This window comes from Heterodontus francisci, unplaced genomic scaffold (genome assembly GCF_036365525.1).
Source record: "Heterodontus francisci isolate sHetFra1 unplaced genomic scaffold, sHetFra1.hap1 HAP1_SCAFFOLD_106, whole genome shotgun sequence".
In the NCBI taxonomy this organism is placed as follows: domain Eukaryota; kingdom Metazoa; phylum Chordata; class Chondrichthyes; order Heterodontiformes; family Heterodontidae; genus Heterodontus; species Heterodontus francisci.
Genome location: NW_027140940.1, coordinates 2,116,289 through 2,138,622, shown reverse-complemented (window position 1 = coordinate 2,138,622; position 22,334 = coordinate 2,116,289). Strand labels below are relative to the sequence as shown.

The following is a 22,334-nucleotide window of genomic DNA, read 5'->3' as shown; positions in this document are numbered from 1 at the left end:
AACACATGAAACAAATAAAAATCGATCAATTGTACCAGAGAATTATATAAAGAGAATAGGTAATGAAGCTCCTACTCTGAGCAAAAGACTTCTTTCTAATCCGAAATGTAAGAGGCCCAACAAAGGAGTCAATGTAGTAATCGAGATGAAGTCAAATCAGATAAAGGAAGTGAAAGTATAGGGAGGATTGGGCAATAGGTAAGGAATAACTCTCCTCGCCTGCACTGCCCCATCGAACACTCTCAGAGAAGGTACAGCACGGGTTAGATACAGAGCAAAGCTCCTTTTAAACTGCCCCTGGAGTGCCGGATTAACTCGGGACACTCACTGTGCCCGGCTCAGGCTCAAGACTCACCAACCTCAGTCACTGAGACGCTCCTGTATCAATTGCCTTAATGTAAGCGGATGCCGGGTTTGAGAGCAGGATAGGCACACGGGATTAGGACGACTGCTCATGTGGAGGATAAGCATCAGTAATCCCTCAGAGAATCAGAACAGATCAGTGAGACTCAGAAAAGTAAACTTGTGTTGAATTTGTGAGCCTTGCATTGTGGAATGCTTTAGTATTTGGTGAGAATGTTGACCCAGTGAAAGTTTGCCCCAGTGGGATGAATAGATAGTATATGACTTTATTACAACTGTGAGGTACCGTGTGTACTGTAAATATGGAATGAATTGACTGAATTAACAATGTAACTGATCAGTTTTCGGCTTAATACTATCATGACAGTTAGATTTATAGAGTCATAGCGTAATACAGCACAGAAAGAGGCCCTTCAGCTCACTGTGTCCCGATGGACCAGCAAGCACCTTTGGCCCCTTTGACCCCTTTGTTCCCTTCGCCTACTTGACCCTGACCGTCATATGGGACTCAGTCCTCTTAATTGAGGCTCAGGATGGGTGATTGGGATATCGGGGTTTACAGGAAATCCGCCCTCCACCTAATCCACCAGCTATGGTTAATTGCTTAGTACAAAGAGGAGGAAACTCAGTCCTTACTTTAACGAACAATTTACTTTATTCACGTTGTTATACAATATAAGAATAAGGCCTATACACTTGGCTAGACAAAAGCATGCAACTCAAACTGTGATATACAGTTTATGACAAAACTAGAATCGATACACACACCCACAAGGATCCTCTGACATTCCCTGACCTAGTCACAGAAATTAAAGGCTAATACCCGAAAAGGGGAGAGCTGACGCTGGCCAGGCATTCTGTTCTCTCTCTCTTTTACGTTGTCTCTGCATTGCTGATGCAGGGTCTTCCACTTCCACGCTGGTTGGTCTCCTGCGTTTCACTGGCTCTATGCCCAAGATTCTTGATACTTATTCTCTTTCTTACCTCTTCGAGCTGTGTTGTCTCTTTCCCGTTGGTTTAGGCCTGCTCACCTCGTTCGTATCTTCTCCTTATTGGCCCAGGCCCAAGTTCCCCGGTATCACCCCGTGTCCAAATAATGCTCCCTTCTTGTGATATCTGCCTTGTTCTTCACATAACTTAATTAGTTCAAACTGGTTTCTACCAGCACAGGCCAGTGCCTGGGCTCAGGTTACTTCAGTTCACAGACTGCTCAGCAGTTTGGAACAGACTCAGTACTTCTTGCAGCCCCTGGCCAACATTTGGTTTTCTTGTCTGCCTGAATAACATGACAGGTTTTCCTGCCTCATTTACTGGATACGGAGTTACTATCCCCTTTGGCAGAAATTCATTATAACTCACAGGTATTTTATTCTTAACTCCTTGTAGTTTTAGTATTTAGTACTCCAGACCCACATGACTCTTACATGCCCTCTGAAATGTCCTAGCAAGCCACTCAGTTGTATCTAAACGCTACAAAGTCAATAAAAAGGAATGAAACCAGACGACCACCCGGCATCGACCTAGGCACCAGAAATGACAACGGCAAACCCAGCCCTGTCGACCCTGCAGAGTCCTCCTTACTAACATCTGGGGGCTTGTTCCAAAGTTTGGAGAGCTATCCCACAGACTAGTCAAGCAACAGCCTAACATAGTCATACTCACACAATCATACCTGACAGACAATGTCCCAGACACTGCCATCACCATCCCTGGGTATGTCTTGTCCCACCGGCAGGATATACCCACCAGAGGTTGCAGCACAGTGGTATACAGTAGGGAAGGAGTTGCTCTGGGAGTCCTCAACATCAATTCTGGACCCCATGGAGTCTCATGGCATCAGGTCAACCATGGACACGGAAACCTCCTGCTGATTATCACTGACCGCCCTCCCTCAGTTAATGAGTCAGTACTCCTCCATGTTGAACAACACTTGGAGGAAGCACTGAGGGTGGAAAGGGCACAGAATGTACTTCGGGTGGGGGACTTCATGTCCATTACCAAGAGTGGCTCGGTAAAACCACTACTGACCGAGCTGGCCGAGTCCTGAAGGACATAGCTGCTAGACTGGGTATGCAGCAGGTGGTGAGGAAACCAACGAGAGAGGAAAACATACTTGACTTCGTCCTCACCAATCTGCCTGCCGCAGATGCATCTGTCCGTGATAGTATTGATAGGAGTGACCACCGCACTGTCGTTGTGGGGTTGAAGTCCCACTTTCACATTGATGATACCCTCCATCATGTTGTGTGGCACTGCCACCGTGCTAAATGTGACAGATTTCGAACAGATCTAACAATGCAAAACTGGGCATCCATTAGGCGCTGTGGGCCATCAGCAGCAGCAGAATTGTACTCAACCACAATCTGCAACCTCATGGCCTGGCATATAACCCACTCTAACATTGCCATCAAGCCAGGAGACCAACCATGGTTCAATGAAGAGTTCAGGAGGGCATGCCAGGTGCAGCACCAGACATACCTCAAAATTAAGTGTCAACCTGGTGAAGCTACAACACACGACTATCTGCATGCCAAACTGCGTAAGCAGCATGCGATAGACAGAGCTAAGTGATCCCATAGCCAACGGATCAGATCTAAGCTCTGCAGTGCTGCCACATCCAGGCATGAATAGTGGTGAACAATCAAACAACGAACTGGAGGAGGTGGCTCCACAAATATCCCTATCTTCAATGATGGGGGAGCCCAGCAGATCAGTGTGAAAGATAAGGCTGAAGCATTTGCAACCATCTTCAGCCAGAAGTGCCGAGTTGATGATCAATCTCGGCGTCCTCCTGAAGTCCCCAGCATCACAGATGCCAGACTTCAGCCAATTTGATTCACTCCACGTGATATCAAGAAGCGACTGAATGTACAGGATACTGCAAAGACTTTGGGCCCTGACAATATTACGGCAATAGTCCTGAAGACCTGTGCTCCAGAACTTGCCGTGCCCCTCGCCAAGCTGTTCCAGTACAGCTATAACACTGGCATCTAACCTGCAATGTGAAAAATTGCCCAGGTATCTACTGTGCACAAAAAGCAGGACAAGTCCAACCTGGCCAATTACCGCCCCATCAGCCTACTGTCAGTCATCAGTAAAGTGATGGAAGGTGTCATCAACAGTGCCATCAAGCGGCACTTACATCACAATAACCTGCTCAGTGACGCTCAGTTTGGGTTCCGCCAGGGCCACTCAGCTCCTGTCCTCATCAGAGCCTCAGTTCAAACATGGAGAAAAGAGCTGAACTCAAGAGGTGAGGTGAAAGTGACTGGCCTTGACATCAAGTCAGCATTTGACCGAGTAAGGTTGCATCAAGGAGCCCTAGCAAAACTGAGATCAGTGGGAATAAGGGGGGAAGCCCTCCCCTGGCTGGACTCATACCTGGCGCAAATGTTGTTGTAGGTCAATCATCTGAGCTCCAGGACATCACTGCAGGAGTTCCTCAGGAATGTGGCCCAGGCCCAACCATCTTCAGCTGCTTCATCAATGACCTTCTTTTAATCATAAGGTCAGAAGTGGGGATGTTCGCTGATTCCTCAGATACTGAAGCAGTCCGTGTCGAAATGCAGCAAGACCTGACAATATCCAGGCTTGAGCTGATAAGTAGCAAGTAATATTTGCGCCGCACAAGTGGCAGAGAATGACCATCTCCAACAAGAGAGAATCTAACCATCTCTCCTTGACATTCAATAGCATTACCATCGCTGAATCCCCCACTATCAACATCCTAGGGGCTACCATTGACCAGAAACTGAACTGGAGTAGCCATATAAATACCATGGCGACAAGAACAGGTCAGAGGCTAGGAATCCTGAGACGAGTAACTCACTTCGTGACTACCCAAAGCCTGTCCACCATCTACAAGGCACAAGTCAGGAGTGTGATGGAATAGTCTCTACTTGCCTGGATGGGTGCAGCTCCAACAACACTCAAGAAGCTCGACACCTTCCAGGACAAAGCAGCCCGCTTGATTGGCACCCCATCTACAAACATTCACTCCCTCCACCACTGCCGCACAGTGGCAGAAGTGTGTGCTATCTACAAGAAGCACTACAGCAATGCACCAAGGCTCCTTAGACAGCACCTTCCAAACCCGCGACTTCTACCAACTCGCAGGACAAGGGCAGCAAATGCATGGGAACAGCGCCACCTGCAAATACCCCTCCAAGTCACACACCATCCTGTCTTGGAACTACATCGCTGTTCCCTCACTGTCGCTGGGTCAAAATGCTGGGACTCCCTTCCTAACAGCACTGTGGGTATACCTACCCCAAATAGACTGCAGTGGTTCAAGAAGGCAGCTCACCACCACCTTCTCAAGGGCAATTCGGGATGGGCAATAAATGCTGGCCTGGCCAGCGACGCTCACATCCCATGAATGAATAAAAAAGTAATAGTTTGGCAACATTGTTAAAGCTTTCGCCTGATCTGCGATACTCTCAGTCAGAGTATTTGCCTCTGCACTAGCTTTGCATACCCCAAATAAGTCCTGTGGTTTTTCCTCACAATTTCCAGCATTTTGACCGAAAATGACCCGCTTTGTGGCAATGTTAAACTCTTGGCTTCTGACCCTTACTTCTACCCTTTGCACCTTCCTTTCTGATCTGAGAGAGTGACCCTTGGGCATTCTCAACTGTTCCTTCTTGTTCCCAGCTAGAGTCATAGAGAGATACAGCACTGAAACAGGCCCTCCGGCCCACCAAGTCTGTGCTGACCATCCACCACTCTTTTATACTGATCCTACGTTCATCCCATATTTCCTACCACATCCCTACCTTCCCTCAATTCTCTACCACCTACTTGCACTGGGGGCAATTTACGATTGCCAATTTACCTATCAACCTGCAAGTCTTTGGCTGTGGGAGGAAACTGGAGCACCTGGTGGAAACCCATGCAGTCACAGGGAAAACTTCCAAACTCCGCTCTGAGTTGCTGGAGCTGTGAAGCTGCGGTGCTAACCGCTGCACCACTGTGCCGCCCCCGACTTGCCTTCTTTCACTCTCCCACCTTATATCCTTCTCTGCTTTATGGGTGTGACGGAAAAAAGTTTTTGGCTCATTCAGAAGCTCAAAATCATCAACAATTTCTGCTGCTTGCCTAGCTTTCAAAACTTTAAGTTTATCTATATGAGTTCTCACTACTGAAGGAATGGAGTTTTTAAACACTTATAAGAGGATCAATTCTCGAAGATCCTGATGTGTGGTTTCTATCCTTAATGTTCAAGATTAATTTTCTTCCCCCTTCACATTCTAATACGTCTGCCCAGCCAATTTCCGTAAGTTCCTAAACATCTGACAGTAAACATCAGGGACGAACTCAGACGCTGATAGAAAAGTCTTTTTTGCCATCTCATAATCTACAGAAGCCTCTTCAGGAAGCATGGCATGAACGTCATGAGCTCTACCTACCAACCTGCCCTGCAGTGTCCATCTTTCTTTCGGTCATTTGATCTCTTGAGCTATCTTTTCAAAAGATATGAAAAATGCCTCTACGTCCCTTTCCTCGACCCTAGGAAGAACCTTTATAAATTTAAACAACGTTTCGCTTGGTCCTGAGCAAAATTCATGTTCTTGCTGACCCGAATTTTCGCTGGCTCTATATCTACCCTTTTGTCTTAATTCCATCTCTTTTCACAGAAATTGCCTGTCTTTCCTTTCATTTTCTCTCTGAAATCCTTTTTCTCCCTTTCCTCTTTTTCCAATTAAAGTGCTCTTATTGCTAATGATTTTTTTCTGTTTCCTGCTGAATCTCCAGTTTTGTTTTTCATTTCTAACTGAATCCTAGCAAGTCCATTACATTACCCTCTGACTTACGACTTTTTGTCTCGTGTATTCCCTTTCTGCTTCTTCTTCTCACTCCAGGTGTTCAGCTATTATGTCAATTATCTCTGTTTTTTTGGCTCCTGATTTCAACTCTGACTCTAATTGTGCTGGCAATTCTTTTAACTTATTTTTATTTAACTTCATTCAAGTCACTCAGAGAAACATTTTGTTTTTCCAAGAACTCTGCTTCTACCATTAGAATGGTCTAGTCTGTATCTTAGTATACATAAAACCTGGTTCTTTTTATTTCTTTGTAACCGGTGTTGGATTTAGAACCCAACAATCAAATGTCCAAATGATATGATCCCAAATGCCAGAGAAATAAATATGATGCCAGACGCAAGACCCCAATTTAAATTTGTTATCCCAGAGATGAGTAATTAATATGATTATAAATGGGAGCTCTTCAATTAGTCTAATTCTGATCCCAGAGGTGAGCATCCTAATTAAAAATATGATTTGATCGCAGGCGATCACTTAGTTAATATGTTGTGGCACGACCACTCAAGACAAAGCCTGCAATCAAAATATATGATTCTGATTGTGGTGGGAGCAACACACTGTCAATTTAGTCCCTTCAATCCACAGATCGCATCACATATCACTTTGAACTTTCCAAATTAAAGAACGTGACAGCCGAATTGAACAATACGTTAATCCCCTGAATGAGGTGAATAAAACCAGGTATCTTTAGGTATCAATTAATTAACAGTTTATTGGTAAAAACTTAAAAAAAGACTTAAACACTGCTAAGATAAAGCAAAATACAAAAAATGGAAATCACCATAGAACCAAAGCAGTAAGGTCCTTGCAGATTTATGCTCCTGACAAAATGCAATCTTCCAAAGTGGAACTGTCCAAGGTTTCTTGAAGTCCTCTGATTCCAAGTCCACTCACAATCTTCCAGTGTCCAATAAGGTAAGGAAAGCCAGACCAACATCCGAAGTTTCAAACTCCTCTTCCTTCCAGCGATAACCACAATAGATCAACAACTCACAACCACTTTCAAATGAATCAATCTGGCTTAACCTTCAGGGTTTTGAGGGGTAAAAATGTAGTCAGTCTAAATTCACGTCCTTCAGTTTAAATTAAGAGCGACATGTACTAGGGCGGCACAGTGGCGCAGTGGTTGGCACTGCAGCTTTAGAATTCCAGGGACCTGGGTTCGATTCTGGATAGTGCTTGTGTAGAGTTTGCAAGTTCTCTCTATGACCATGTGGATTTTTAGCAGGTGCTCTGGTTCCCTCCCACAGCCGAAGACTTGCAGGTGATTGGTAAATTGGCCGTTGTAAATTGCTCCTCGTGTAGGTAGGTGGCAGGGAATATGGAATTACTGTAGGGTTAGTATAAATGAGTGGTTGTTGGTCAGCACAGACTCGGTGGGCCGAAGGGCCTGTTTCAGTGCTGTAAATCTAAATAAAATAAGTAAATAAAATGTTCAGCTCATGTGGGGGCAGCTGCATCTCTGTTTCTGAACTGTGTCTGCGAAAGCCAGTTTTCAGTTAGTTTCAAAAGTCAATTGCAGCATTGTATATCCTGTTCTCAGTCTCTGAATGGCTGCATCTGGGGCAAGCAAGATGCTTCTTCTGAAGCTGGCTGTCATAATAGCAGTTTTGATCCTTTGCTGTCTTAAAGATACACCGCATATTTCCAGAAAAGAAAACAATAGGATCATAAATGGCTCTTGTTTGTTTCAATGCAATGGATCGATGTGGCACCAGAAACTGAGGGCAGAAGAAAGAAGAAGGATCAGACTAAGATTTATTGAGTGACAGAATGGGAGTGAGATTTACTGTTGCGACCTCAGTGAGATCGTTAACGTTAAAACAAGAGGCATGAGCTCCCCAAACTAATTTAACAAATTCTCCACCACATTTTACGTTTTAAAGACTTTTACTACAGCAAAACTAAAAAATCAACATTAACTAAACACTGTTTTGTAACTAGCTAATGCACTAAATTACAGAGAAAGGCAATTAGCTTTAACTTATCAAAACAATTGAAAAGCCGACACCACGTTTAAACGTTACACATTATCCTCATTGAAGTGATTTTTTTGCAGTTAAAGGTCCCAAACTTTTCACATTGTTTTTTCAAAGTCAAGGTCCTCTTTGCTCACTTATTCCGAGTATTTTCCCGCTGGACTTCCTTGAATAAGGCGTATTTTGTGATCATGTTGGCCATTTTCCTCTGCAAACCTCTGCTTTAGAATTGGGTTCAAGTCTTTTTATTATTTGTTTATGGGATGTGGGCAGATCTGGCCAGGCCAGCATTTATTCCCCATCCCTAATTGCCAATGAGAAGGTTCTGATGAAATGCCTTCTTGAACTGCTGCAGTCTATGTCGGATAGGTACACCCACTGTTAGGAAGGGAAATCCAGTGACAGTGAAGGAACGGCAATGTCGTTCCAGATCAGGATGATGTGTGGCTTGGAAGGGAACTTGCAAGTAATTGTGTTCCCGTACATTTTCTGCTCGTGTCCTTCTAGGTGGTAAAGGTTACAGGTTTGGAATGTGCTGTGTAAGGAGCCTTGGTGCGTTGCTGCAGTGCATCTGGAAGGTGGTACACACTGCTGCCACTGTGCATCAGTGGTGGAGGGAGTGAATGTCTGTGGATGGTTTGCCAATCCAGCAGGTTGTTTTGTCCTGGATGGTGTCGAGCTTTTTGAGTATTGTTGGAGCTCCATCTATCCAGGCAGGCAGAGAGTAATCCATCACAGTCCTGACTTGTGCCTTGTAGCTGGTGGATAGGCTTTGTGGAGTCAAGAGGTGAGTTACCTGCCGCAGTATTCCTAGCCTTTGACTAGCTCTTGGAGCCACATATTTATATAGCTTCTCCAGTACAGGATTGTGAGGTTGTCACTCCTACCATTACTATCATGCACAGATGCATCTGCATCAGGCAGACTGGTGAGGACGAGGTCAAGTATGTTCTCTCGTTTGTTTAGTCTCTCACCACCTGCTGCAGACCGAGTCCAGCAGTCATGTCCTTTAGAACTCGTCCAGTAGTGGTGCTACCTAGCCACAGTTGGTGGTGGACAGCGAAGTCCCCCACTCAGCGTACATCCTGAGCACTTGCCACCCGCCTTGTTTCCTCCAAGTGAATTTTTTTTTAACATGGAGGAGTATTGAATCATCAGCTGAGGGTTTGGGGAGGTGGGCAGGCAAGGTGGTAATCAGCAGGAGGTTTCCTTGCCCTTGTTGGACCTGATGCCGTAAGACTCCGTGGGTTCCAGGGTCAATGTTGAGGACTCCCATGGCAACTCCTTCCCAACTGTATATCACTGTGCTGCGACCTCTGCTGGGTCTGCCTTGCCAGTGGGATGGAACACGCCCAGGGATGGTTGTGGCCATGCAGTCTTTATTGTATCAGTGTTCTGAGAGCAGATTCTCCCTCTCTCTCGCTCGCTCTCTCTCTCTCTTCTGAGGTTGCCACTGCTGCTGTTTGCGGCTTTTGGTCTTCCTTACAGCCTCCTGGCTTCTGAAAGCCTGTTGAATTTACATATGCCTTTTCAAATTTCTCTTTCAATATGCAGCGTCTACAAGTTTGTTTACAGCAGAATGACTATTGAAGCGGAGTGCTTCTTTTGGTACTTAGTTTTTTAAAAAAGAAATAACTGACTGGTCGTTCCATACCACCACCATCATCTTTATGCAACACTGCTCCTATTCCTAAATCACTGGCATGAATAGCTGCTTTAAAAGGCTTGCTAAAATTTAGTGCCAACAGGACGGGTTAATTTATTTAAACATGCTTTTAATTTCTCACAGGAACCGGGCGAACTGTTCATCAAAATCAGGCATCGGTTGGAATGGACTTGGCTTAAATGAAGGCTGAGGCTTCCCAACTCCCTGGCAGGCATGGCATGTTCTGCAAAATTCAACCACATCTTTACGCATGCCTGGCCAATCAGAATGTTGTCTCAACCTGGCCTGAGTTTTTTGACTATCCATATGACCTACCATAGAAATCACATGGGTAATTCTCAACATTTAACTGTGGTAGCCGGGGGAACAACAATGCGATGACCTATAGCCCAATCCTTAACGGTCAGCCTCTGGGGAGGTCTCCACTTTCCCATTAGATGTCATTCTTATCATGATAACACTCAGGGAGATTCTCAATCTCCGTCTCAGAAAACACTGTCTGAGATGTTTTCTTTATATTGGTGTCTGCCTGTTGTGCCTGAATTAAAAGCGATCTGTCAAACAATTCAACCCAGCTACTCAAATTCCTGAGAAAGGTTTAGTTAGCCAGATATCTGACTTGTCCTTTATAACCACTGACTGTTTATTACTGAATCACTGCACAATCCGGAAATATTCTTGGACATTCATCCAGAAAAACTTCAGATTTAGTAACCTGAACTGCTTTTCCCCCAAATTACTGGAGACTCCAATAACTTAAACCAATCAGGTCATTTTGTAGCAAGCAATCCACCCCGTCAATATTTCCACAGTTACCAGATTGGTGTCTAAATCACATTGTCGATTAAGCTTACACAATGGCACAGAAAACATAGAATCGCTCAATACCCCGTAATAAGGTCAGAAGGTCAGAATGGGGATGTTCATTGAAGAATGCACAATGTTTAGCACCATTCATGACTCCTCAGATACTGAAGCAACCCATGTAGAAATTCAACAAGTCCTGGACAATATTCAGACTTCAGCTGATAAGTGGCAACTAACATTCGTGACGCATAAGTGCCAGATAATGACCATCTCAAACAAGAGAGAATCTAACCATCTCCCCTTGACATTCGATGGCATTACGATCACTGAATTTCCCCACTATCAACATCCTGGGGGTTACCATTGACCAGAAACTGAACTGGATTAGCCATATAAACGCTATGGCTACAAGAGCAGGTCAGAGGCTAGGAATGCAGCGGCGAGTAACTCACCTCCTGTCTATGCAATGTCTCTCCAACATTACAAGTCACAATAAGGAGTGTGATGGAATACTCTTTACTTGCCTCGATGAGTGCAGCTCCAACAACACTCACGAAGCTCAATAATATCCAGGTCAAAGTAGCCCGCTTGATCGGCACCCCATCCACCGCCTTCAACATGCACCCCCGTCACCACCAACTCACGGTTGCAGCAGTGTTTCCTATATATGCCCTCTTTAATTACAAAAATGAAGCTGTGGTCCTTTTAACTCAACTCTAGTCTCCTGACCATCTTCCATATTACTCCAAGGATAGTCTGTCTCCTATTGTTTACCATTCTCTGCCTGAAATGAAATCTCTTCTCATTATCAGCCTTCCTATCTCTCCAGCGTCTCTGAAAGTTTCCAAACTCGGGCCTGCAATTACTGATTTTTAGGGTCTCTTTGCAATCATCTGCCAATGTGGTGGCAATTCTTATTTTCCTAACTTTATGTTCTTCTAGGTGGGGCCTTACGTCTGAAGGGAAACTATTTTTAAAAACCTATATTAGATTACTTCCCCAAGGGTATTAAAATCTTGCTCAATCTTCATTGACATATAGCACCGATGAAACACCTTTTCTTCTCCCGAGCAACATGCAGAAATGTCTGACCTTATTCATTTTTTAGATTATTCCCCCCCACCCCACCCCTCACCTGCTCAAAGCCAATTACAATTCCAACGGTTGTCAGTTTTGGTGAAAGATCACAGACCTGAAACGTTAACTCTGTTTCTCTTCCACAGATGTTGCCAGACTTGCTGAGTATTTCCAGCACAGCTAATTTGTATATTTGATGGACAAACTGCAATGCTGGTTTGCTGTTCAGAGAAATGTAATTGTATATTTATTGTGTATGATTGTGTGCAGATTCTGAGAATTAACTGGGGTTTCACTAAAAAACATATAAAGAGACATGATTGAAACTGCGAGTTGTTGAGTTAGAATATTAATGCTTGTCATGCTGAACTCTGAATAAATGTAAAAATGTATATGATTGACTTCAGTCCAATCCTTCATCAATTGGTCAATTGAACGGGTTGCACACTCAGGAGGTCAGAGGCTAATTTTTATGCGTTGAAATTAAACACCAGATAGTCGAGAATGTTTAAAGCAATTAAAGCATTAAAGAAAACTCTAACAGACCCTATCCTCAGGTGACCAAAAGGATATGAACTTAGTATTTATTTTTTGTGATGCTTCATATGCTAATCTTCCTGATGACTATTCTCGTGCTATGACTGAAAATCTGGAATCTTGCCGTTTTGGTTGAAAACTTAGAAAATAAAACGTTGTGTTAAAAGCATTTTAGCTGCTAAGCACTGGATCATGTGGCTGTCCTGGATGTGGAATTCTATTTATATAATGTCTTCAGTGAGATTCTGCACAGTGGGTGTACTGAAGATCGTATACCCATTGAATGGGATAACGTACAGCCGATGAAAAGTGTGATTGAGGAAAGATTATGGACTAATATTGTTGTCATAGAGAGACACAGCACTGAAACAGGCCCTTCGGCCCACCGAGTCTGTGCCAACCATCAACCACACATTTATACCAATCCTACATTAATCCCATATTCCCTACCACCTCACCACCTTCCCTCAATTCTCCTACCACCTACCTACACAAAAGGAAATTTACAATGGCCAATTTACCTATCAGCCTGCAAGTCTTTGGCTGTGGGAGGAAACCAGAGCACCTGGTGGAAACCCATGCGGTCACAGGGAGAACTTGCCAACTCCGCACAAGCAGTACCCACAAACGAACGCGGTTGCTGGAACTGTGAGGCTGCGGTGCTAACCACTGTGCCACCCCTGAAAAATAATGCTGCAGAGATAGGAAATCTCTAAAATTAAATGGATGGATGTAAGTCACCAACTGTCTGATTGTTTTACAAAAAGGAAAGGTTGTCTGAATAAATTGTTAGGGGTACAAGAGGAAGGGCATCCCACAATGTCACGCTTTCTATAGAGAATTGAAGTATTTGAGGTAATTTGTTTTGAAAGTTTGGCTGCAAATATTTACTCTAATTTTTATTTAAAGAGAGAGAAGGGAATCTGTTACTTATATATTAATTATGTGCAGGACATGGGCATGAACTGGCGTTCACTTGACCACATCTAAAGAAACACTTACTGAAATTGGCTGGTTGAACTAGAAGGTGTATGCTTGCAATGCTTAACTCTGTGAATAAATGTAAAACTGTGGAAAGATTGGTTCCAGTACCATTCTTCACCAATTGGCTTTCTGGAGAATAACGTGATAGCAGATGATTTGGGCCTGACTATGGAATGTGAAATCTAAGATTTTTTTTTCCTCAGGCAGAAATCTACAACCCTAAAAGTCATTGTGACAAATCGCAGAAAGCAAGACTAAACTGCTGGAGTATGATTACCCTCTGATGTTCTCAGAGTCTGAGCTATATGATCATTAGGATAATTGAGTGGATATGTCGACATGGGTTTTGTCCCCACTGAAGAGTTAATAACATATGACCTTGGGATTGTCATTTCAACCAGAAGTAAAATCTGTTATAAAGCATTTTGTGAGCTGGAAGTCCATCTGTTGTATACTGATGAGGATTTGGTTCTTCCATTCCTATCAGAAGTGGTCAAACTTTGATAGATTTCAGAAGGTTATTCAATGGAGGAATATGTCATAGACTTTAAAATATCGTATAAAATATTCTATGTAGCAATCCCTGATTTGGTGCTAACATTTAAATTGCTGGATTGCTAAGGAATCATATATGGTCAGGCTCCTGGTTCTATCTGGTGTTTGGTTCTTGGAAAGAGAGACTCCCAGTTGGATCAGATGTCTGTGGCCTGAAAACAATCATGGGGAAACAATCATTTCCTGCAGACTTGGTGGAACATGCTGTAATAACACAAAACATAGTGGATGCAATCAATGATTACCAGATTTAAAAATAGTTCTGATTCTGAATGCAGGGATCAACAATGCAAGTGTTACAAACAGCCATAATGAAGAAAAATAATCTTTAGTAGATCTGGCTATTTCAAAGGAAGATAGAATTAGAACAGCAATAATATGAGACTGAATCCCAGGAATGCTCCAGGAACAGTGAATAGGTGTTTCAGGTGTGACTGAAGGTACCATTATGAGATGAACTGCCCAAAGCAGAGAGGCAGAGTGTTCGAAATGACACATGGCGCAGAGAAATATGAAGCAGAAGATGAAGATAATGATGAATCTGAACGAAGTTTTCTTGTCACAAGAGGTTTTAGTCTTGAGATGGATTTGTTAGTCAGTGGCTCGTTCATCCATACCATACTAGACAGCGCTTGCATTTTGATAAAATCTGGAACAGATTGGTTAAAATATTACCTAGATTCATTAAGTAGTGAGGATCGATGCAAGATTAAGGAGAATAAATGTCCGACTTGCTTTAGGTTTGGCGATGACAAAACATTCAGGTCACCAAAGAGAGTCGTAATGTCTGACTTGCTTTAGGTTTCGCGATGACAACACATTCAGGTCACCAAAGAGAGTCGTAATTCCACGTAAATAGTTGGAGTAAGTCATTTTACAAATTGATATTGATATAATCTTTAGTGTGATACCAATGTGTTTGAGTAAACCTTCTAAGAAAAATGGCACGAATAAAGCTTGACATGGAACGTGATAAGGCAATTACTTTTGGAAAGTCAGTGGATCTGCAGTTTACCCAATCAGGACATTATTGTCTCCCCTCAACAAAACCAGATGTTTCTCACCAGAGAGATAGACAAGAATTAATGATATCAGGTGATAAGAATCAAATATAAAAAGCAAATTTTCTTAAAGTTACATCAACAATTTGCTCAACTTACTTTTCAGAAAATATGGTCACATCACTAATCTTTCTGAAACACTATTTCCACCATTTTGCCAATCTGAGATACTACCCTTAACCACATCTCTCTGTATTCAATGGTGTCGTCCCTTTGATATTAATTCTGCTCTTTGTCCTCCAACTTCAAATGGCCTGATTTTATTTTGGAGTCCACTATGTGGTACTTTATCGCAGGCCTTTTGAAAATCCAAATATCTTGCATCCAATTCATTATTTTGTTGATTTTCTTTTTACTGTTCCAAAGGATTAAACAAGATTGGACAAATATGCCTTTTCATTTTAAATCAGTCCTGACCACTCTTTATAATATTTCGCTTTCTAGATATGTTTCGATTACTTATTCGAGTGAATGTTCCATGATTTTTCCTAACACCAACATTAAGCTTAATGGTCTATAATTTCCTGAACGTGTTATTTTTAAATACAGGAATTGTATTAATTTCCTGAATGGATGCAATCCATTTGGGCCAAGTGCTTTATCTTCTATATGTTGAACTAGCTCTTCAACTATCTCCTTCTTTCTATCTTAAATGTCTTAACTTTTATCTCTTCATCTAATGTAATGGCCGTTCTGTTCATCTACCTGATAAATACTGGGGAACTAATTATCCAAAATTCATTCCCTTTCATTCTCAATACTTGTGTTTTTGGCTGCTGTATTCATTTGTGGCGCTATCCCGATCCTGATATGTTTAGGTGTCTTCAGAATACTTTGTTATTTATTTTATATCCGTTGATAAATTAATTGCTTAGTTCCTCTTTGTCTTTGTAATTGGTTTTGTCTTGTTTCCTATCTGCTAAGTCTTCCTTTTCGCCATCCTCTGCTTTGTATTAGTGTATTTTCTTTAGTTTCTTTTGTTTCAATTGTATCGTTATCTCTGTTCACGTATGTCTCTCATTATCGGCTAGTTGGGTCTTATATTTTTAGTGTAATATGTTTATCCTGAACTCCACTGATTATCTTCTTTAAAATACTGCGTTAAACATTGCTGTTCATTCTCTTTGTCATTTCTTTCTACAGTTATGTTCTCTAGTCCCCTGCTTATCCTCTCAAATTAACTATCCCCATCTATTCCTTTGCTGTTTATTTCCTCAGTATTTCTCAATCGTTATCCCCGTGCCTGTTTGGCACTTAATGCACGTAGATGTTGCTAAGAACAGTTTTTATGTTGAATGGCACTGCCTAATAACCTTTGTTCCAGTTCTCATTTGTTCGTATTTGTTGGGAGAGATGTAGAGGAAGCTGATATTATGATGGATCTGGTGGGTTTGGTTTTGGGTGTTTCTTCCCACTCAAGTATCCAACAGAATTTCACGACAGGGGAAATTACAGCTGATTATGGAGAAAGCCTAAGTATTCTGACGAGGAAATTGAAAGGTTGCAGCATTTCCTGGTTTTAGACAATCAAACTATGGCGCCATTTCCTCTGGCACATCGTGAAGAGTGCCACAACCTGAAGTGGATGGTTAATATGTAATGATATAGTGACTGTTTCAAAAGTGGATGTATTTCACAACACCCGTGACACGAACAACCAATGCATTCAATACTCAGCTGATGTTGGGATTTTCTCCAAATATATTCCGAAGCTCATCTTTTGTTTTACTCCTGCAGTTGAATGAGATAAAATGAATTGTTAACATTTCTGACTTGTGTTTGATTGTTTTTTTAGCAGTCATGAGACTTTGGACTTCAGGCTTGGACATTCATTTTCTTCCCTTTAATATAATGCAAAACACGTGTTGAATTTTGGCCAATGTAAAAATCATTTTCGAATCTCCTTGCATTGAGTGGAACGAATTAGCAGAGTCGGATGTTAAGGTTGGCCAATCATACTCCGCAATCCTCCACGAACAGTCTGTATCATCAGCAAACACAGAACTCTCTCCACTGTTTTACAGACACACCCAATGTTATCACGTGCTCTGACTCATAGATACACGATCCGCAACTTTTCCGGAACTATTCAAGTCTAAATCATTTTTTATTCTGTATATTTAATTCGCTTACAGCAAACACTTAAAATGTATTGGTGAGATTCACATATTAGGAATGAATAGCTTTCATTTCCAATTCCACATCTACTAAATGTTGCTCCTCACTCATAGTAGGATTGAATATTGGACTGTCATACAATGGTCGGAAATTGCAATCCCAGTCATGTCCAATTGCACACCAGACATGGGAAAATGCCTGCAGTGGTTGGAATACAATGTTTTCAGGAGAAGGAACCGTGGAAAGCCACTGTCAATGTTGCCGTTAAAAGGCCACAGGGGCAGAAATATATTGGCCTACCGAGAAGGTTTTACAACAACCGTCTTGGTGTAACTGGAAAGAGAGAAAAACTCATCTCTTTGGAGTGAGCTAAACATAAATTCTAATTCTCCAAAGAGAGATCTAGTTCGTATTTATTTAATTTTTAATCGTCCTTAGTATCAATTTCACGGGAGATTTCAGCACCTTCTTCAGTTCCTCTCTAAATTTCCTCTGGATCACTGCATAAACGAATGTGTTTGGACAGGAACTCAAAAACTTCAACATAGTTCCGGTTTCTGTGGCTATATATCCAGGGTTTGTGCGGTCAACTCGGTAATAATTGCTGTTTACCAGTCCAGTCATTGCGAAACTGATGACAGCCGTCAGCCACAACAGTATAAAACTGCCTGATATGCTGAATAATAAAATGATGGATTTTCTTCGGTTCACCATCTCTGGATCACATTGATTGTCACTTGTAGGATGCAGGAGTTCCCTTCGGACTCTGCTAGCTACTAAAATACGTCTGATTGTTAACGAATTGAACAAGGCAATTAAAGCAAAAGGAACCCAAACGACCCAGGCAGTATGAAACCAAATGTAGGCTTTACCGAGAGATGAAGAGAAAAAAGCTACACGTGACCTGCAGCCCCACTGCGCTGTGTTAATTATTTGCTGGGGTTCGTAAGCAAACAAAAATGGAAAGTTCTTTAATAAAATCAGAACAGATAATGTTGCTATAACGGCAGCTGCAGTACTCTCTGTACAATGCCTTATTTTAAACTTCTGGTAGCAAATAACTACAAATCGGTCAAATGTGAAGGAGACAGTAAACCAAATAGACAAATAAAGGTTGACAGCAGCCATATATAGAATAAACTTACACACGGGAGTGTGGGACAGAAATGAAAGTGGAAAGTTAGAACTGAAAGTATGGTACAATACTACATTGATGATCATGACTAGTAGATCCGCTGTTGCCATGGCCACCATGTAAACAGAGATACAATTAGAAAGGCCACAGTTTCTTCGGGATAGAATCACAATTGTCATCAAGTTCACTGTCAGAAAGAGAGAGGACATACATTACATAGGAACAAAGGAAATAGGAGCAAGAGTAGGCCATTTGGGCCCTCGAGACTGCTCCGCCATTTAACTAGATCATGGCTGACTTTCCCACACTATCCCCATATGCCTTGATATCTTAAATATTTAGAAATCGATCGATCTCTGTCTTGTGCATACTCCATGACTGAGTATCCACAACGTCTGTGGATGAGAATTCCAAAGCATCACCACCCTCTGAGTGATGATGTTGCTCGTCATCTCAGTCCTCAATGACGGACCTCTTATTGCGAGACTATGTTCCCTGGTTCTAGAACCCCAACCAAGGACAACACCCTTCCTACATCAAACTTTTTGAGCCCTGTAAGGATTTTGCATGCTTCAATGAGATCACCTCTCCTTCTTCAAACTTCGAGAGAAAATAGACCCATTCTCCCCAATCTCTCCTCACAGGACAATCTCGCCTTCCCAGGAATCAGTCTGGTAAGCCTTCGTTGCACTCTGTCCATGACAAGTATATCCTTTCTTAGGTAAGGAGATCATAAATGTACACAATAATCCAGGTGCGGTCTCACCAAGGCTCGCTACAATTGCAGCAAGACTTCTTTACACCTGTACTCAAATCCTCTTACAATGCAGGCCAACATGCCATTTGCCATCCGACTTGCTTGCTGCACCTGCATGTTAGGTTTCAGTCACTTTCTGAGCAAGGATACCCAGGTGCCTTTGGACATTAACGCTTCCCTAACACATCTCATCATTTAAGAAATACGTTGCACTTCTTTTTTTTCCTAGCAAAGTGGTTATGTTCACATCTTGTCCACACTATATTCATCTGCTATGTTCTTGTCCACTCACTTAGTCTTTCTAAATCTCCTCCTCACAACTTACATTCCCACCTAGTTTTGCGTCCAGCAGACCCCCCACATCCAAATCATTTATATAGATTGTGAATAGCTGGGGCTCAAACACTGATCCCTCCAGTGCCCCAGTAGTCACGACCTGCTAACCTAAGGATGACCTGTTTATTACAGCTCTCCCTTTTATGTCCGTTATCCGATTCTCAATCCATGCCAGTATATTACCCACAATCCCAGGTGCTCGAATTGTGCTTACTAACCTCTTGGTTGGGACCTTATCGAACGCCTTTTGAAAATCCAAATACACCGCATCCACTTGTCCCCACCTTATCTAGTCTGCTCGATACATCCTCAAAAATCTCCACCAGGTTTGCAAAACATGATTTCCCTTTCATAAATCCATGTTGATTCTGTCCAATCTTACCATAATATTCTATGTTTCCAGTTATCACATCCACTATGATAGATTCTACCATTTCCCCACTATTGATATCAAGCTAACGAGTCTGTTGTTCCCCTTTTTCTCTTTCCCTCCTTTCTTAAATAGTTGTGTTACATTTGCTACCTTTTAATTTTCAGGAACCACTCCTGCATCTATAGAATTTTGGAAGATGATCACCAATTCCTTCACCATGCCTACAACAACCTGATGTAACACTCTGGGATGTAGATCATCAGGTCCAGAGGAGTTATGAACTTTCAGTCGCATTGATTTCTCCACTAGTACTTTTTTTTAACTAATGCTAATTCATTTAAGTTCCTCATTCTTGCTAGCCCCTTGATTCTTTAGTATTTCTGGGTGGTTATTTGTATCTTCCTCTGTGAAGACAGACACAAAGTACTAGTTTAATTTATCTGCCTGTAATGGACCCACATTTGTCTCTGCTGATCTTTTCCTTTTTACATATCCATGGAAGCTTTTACAATGTGTTTTTATGTTTCTTGCGAGTTTGCTTTCATATTAAATTTTCTCTTTTTAACTGTTTCTTAGTCCTCCTTTGCTGAATACTAAAATGCTCGAAATCCTCAGTCTTACTATCTTTTTTTGGCAACTTTATAAGCGTCTTCCTTTGATCGAGTAAAATATTTAACTTCTTATGTTAGCTATGGCTGGATGACTTTTCCTTCTGCTTTGGTACCTCAAAGGAATGTACATTTGTTATAAACCGTGCATTAATTCTTTAAATGGTAGCTATTACCTGTCTACCATCATACCTTTTGTTTTAGATTCCAACTGTAACTTCTTCTTCTTCAGCAGACCCTCGGGAACAGGGATGACTTTCTTCCACTCCAGGGTTGTGGGTCCTCAGCTGACTGAATAGTTCAACCCTATCTTCCAGGTCCCGAGGTTCATTTTGAGAGGGCAGAAGATGCTTGTGCGTGGGCTCTTTTAACATGGGGTGGCCGGTACACATCTACTACCACACCGTCCAAGCGAAGCAAGGTCTTTATCCTGCAGCAGGGATGGCCGAGATGATTGGAGACAAGGCTCTGCTACACAGACGGACACGTACAGTTGGCCGGCATGTCTAGCTGATGAGCCCGGATGCAGGCCCTGTTGATCTGCGTCAGGATGTTCTTGAAGGGACAACTGAAAGCCTGCTCCAAGGTTTCCCATGACAAGAGCTCCCCAGGACCCCTCATGGAGCTGGCAGGAATAGGTAACACAGCCATTTGACCCCTCATACATTCGATATCATTTGTGTTTAGATTTAACACCTTAGTTTCGTATTAAACAGCATCACTTTCAACCTTAAATTCAAATTCTTCATATTAAGGTCACTCTTCCTTTAAAGGCTGCTTTAAAACGAGATTATTATTCAGCACATTCTCATTGCACAGTACCAGATCCAAAAGAAAGCCCATTTTCTGGTTTGTTTCGCAACGTACTTTACTTGAAAATCATCCCATATTTATTCCAGGAATTCGTCCTCCTCAGCATTGGCTGTAATGAGGTTTACCCAGTCTGAATGCAGAGTGAAGGTTCCCATGATTAGTGTACTACCCTTGTTACATACACCTCCAGTTTCCTGATTGATACAGAGCCCTACATTACCACTATTGATTGGTGGTTTATAAACAACTCCTATCAATGTTTTCTGCCCCGTTTGATTCTTAGCTCCACCCAAACTGATTCTCCAACTTGATATTTCGATCTAAGGTCTTCTTTCACTAATGTTCTGATTTCATCCTTTATTAACAATGCTACACCACCTCCTTTTCCTTTGCTGCCTATACTTTCTAAATGTCAAATACACTTGCTAATTCTGTTCCCAGTCTTGGTTCCCCAGGAGGCATGTCTACCTAATGGCAATTAGATCATCCCAGTTTACTGCTATTTGTGCCATAAATTCATCTACCTTGTTGCGAATGCTGTGTGAATTCAGACAGAGTATCTGTAATTCTGTCTTTGCTATAATGTTCATAAACTGCAGCCTTTTAATAATGTTGCAGTGTCTCTTTGAAATCTATACAAAATTATACATACCTAAGCCAACATGCAGCATCAGCAGAGAGACAGTAAACAACAAATAACAACAAACTGGTTACAGTGACTCACCTGGAACAGCAACAGCTGCGAGAATTGGGTAGTAAATATCCTTTATCACCAGAATAGCTGGTTGCCCCATTTTATGAGAATAGATTAAATCTGAAACAGCTGAATGACTCTGACTGGTGCAGGCTGAGACAATGGAAGGGAGCTTATATTCATACACATATCAATCCTTCATGCAGCCAATCAGGTTCACGATTATCATTAGCTACATTCATTTAACAAATGCACTCAGCTGAATTGTTTTTGTTTTGTTGTGTGATACGTCAGATTAAGAGAACAATAACATTGTTATTGGGCAGTTTAAACAAACACAATTAAAACAATACTCACACAGTCATAATCACGGAAATATACCTGACAATCAATGTCCCAGACACCACCTTCATCATTCCTGCAAATATCCTGTCCCACTAGAGATGGTGGCACAGTGGTATACTGTCAGAGCGAGTTGCCCTGAGAGTCCTCAACATTGACTCCAGACCGCATGAAATTGCATGACAGCATCTAAAACATGGGAATGGAAAACTCCTGCTGATTACTACATACTACCCTCCCTCAGCTGATGAATCAGTACTCCTCCATGTTTAACACGACTTAGTAGAAACAATAAGAGTAGAAT

At 42.1% G+C, this 22,334-nt stretch overlaps 1 protein-coding gene across 1 annotated transcript; it reads right to left on the bottom strand.

The window, feature by feature from the left end:
• Positions 1-17,389: 17,389 nt before the first annotated feature.
• Positions 17,390-21,788, bottom strand: LOC137361436 (probable G-protein coupled receptor 139). The gene is made up of 2 exons (XM_068026296.1): positions 21,719-21,788; positions 17,390-18,294 (listed from the first exon to the last, which is right to left on the bottom strand). Exons 1-2 carry the CDS (start codon positions 21,786-21,788, stop codon positions 17,390-17,392), a joined length of 975 nt encoding a protein of 324 aa, XP_067882397.1.
• Between the last annotated feature and the right edge of the window lie 546 nt (positions 21,789-22,334).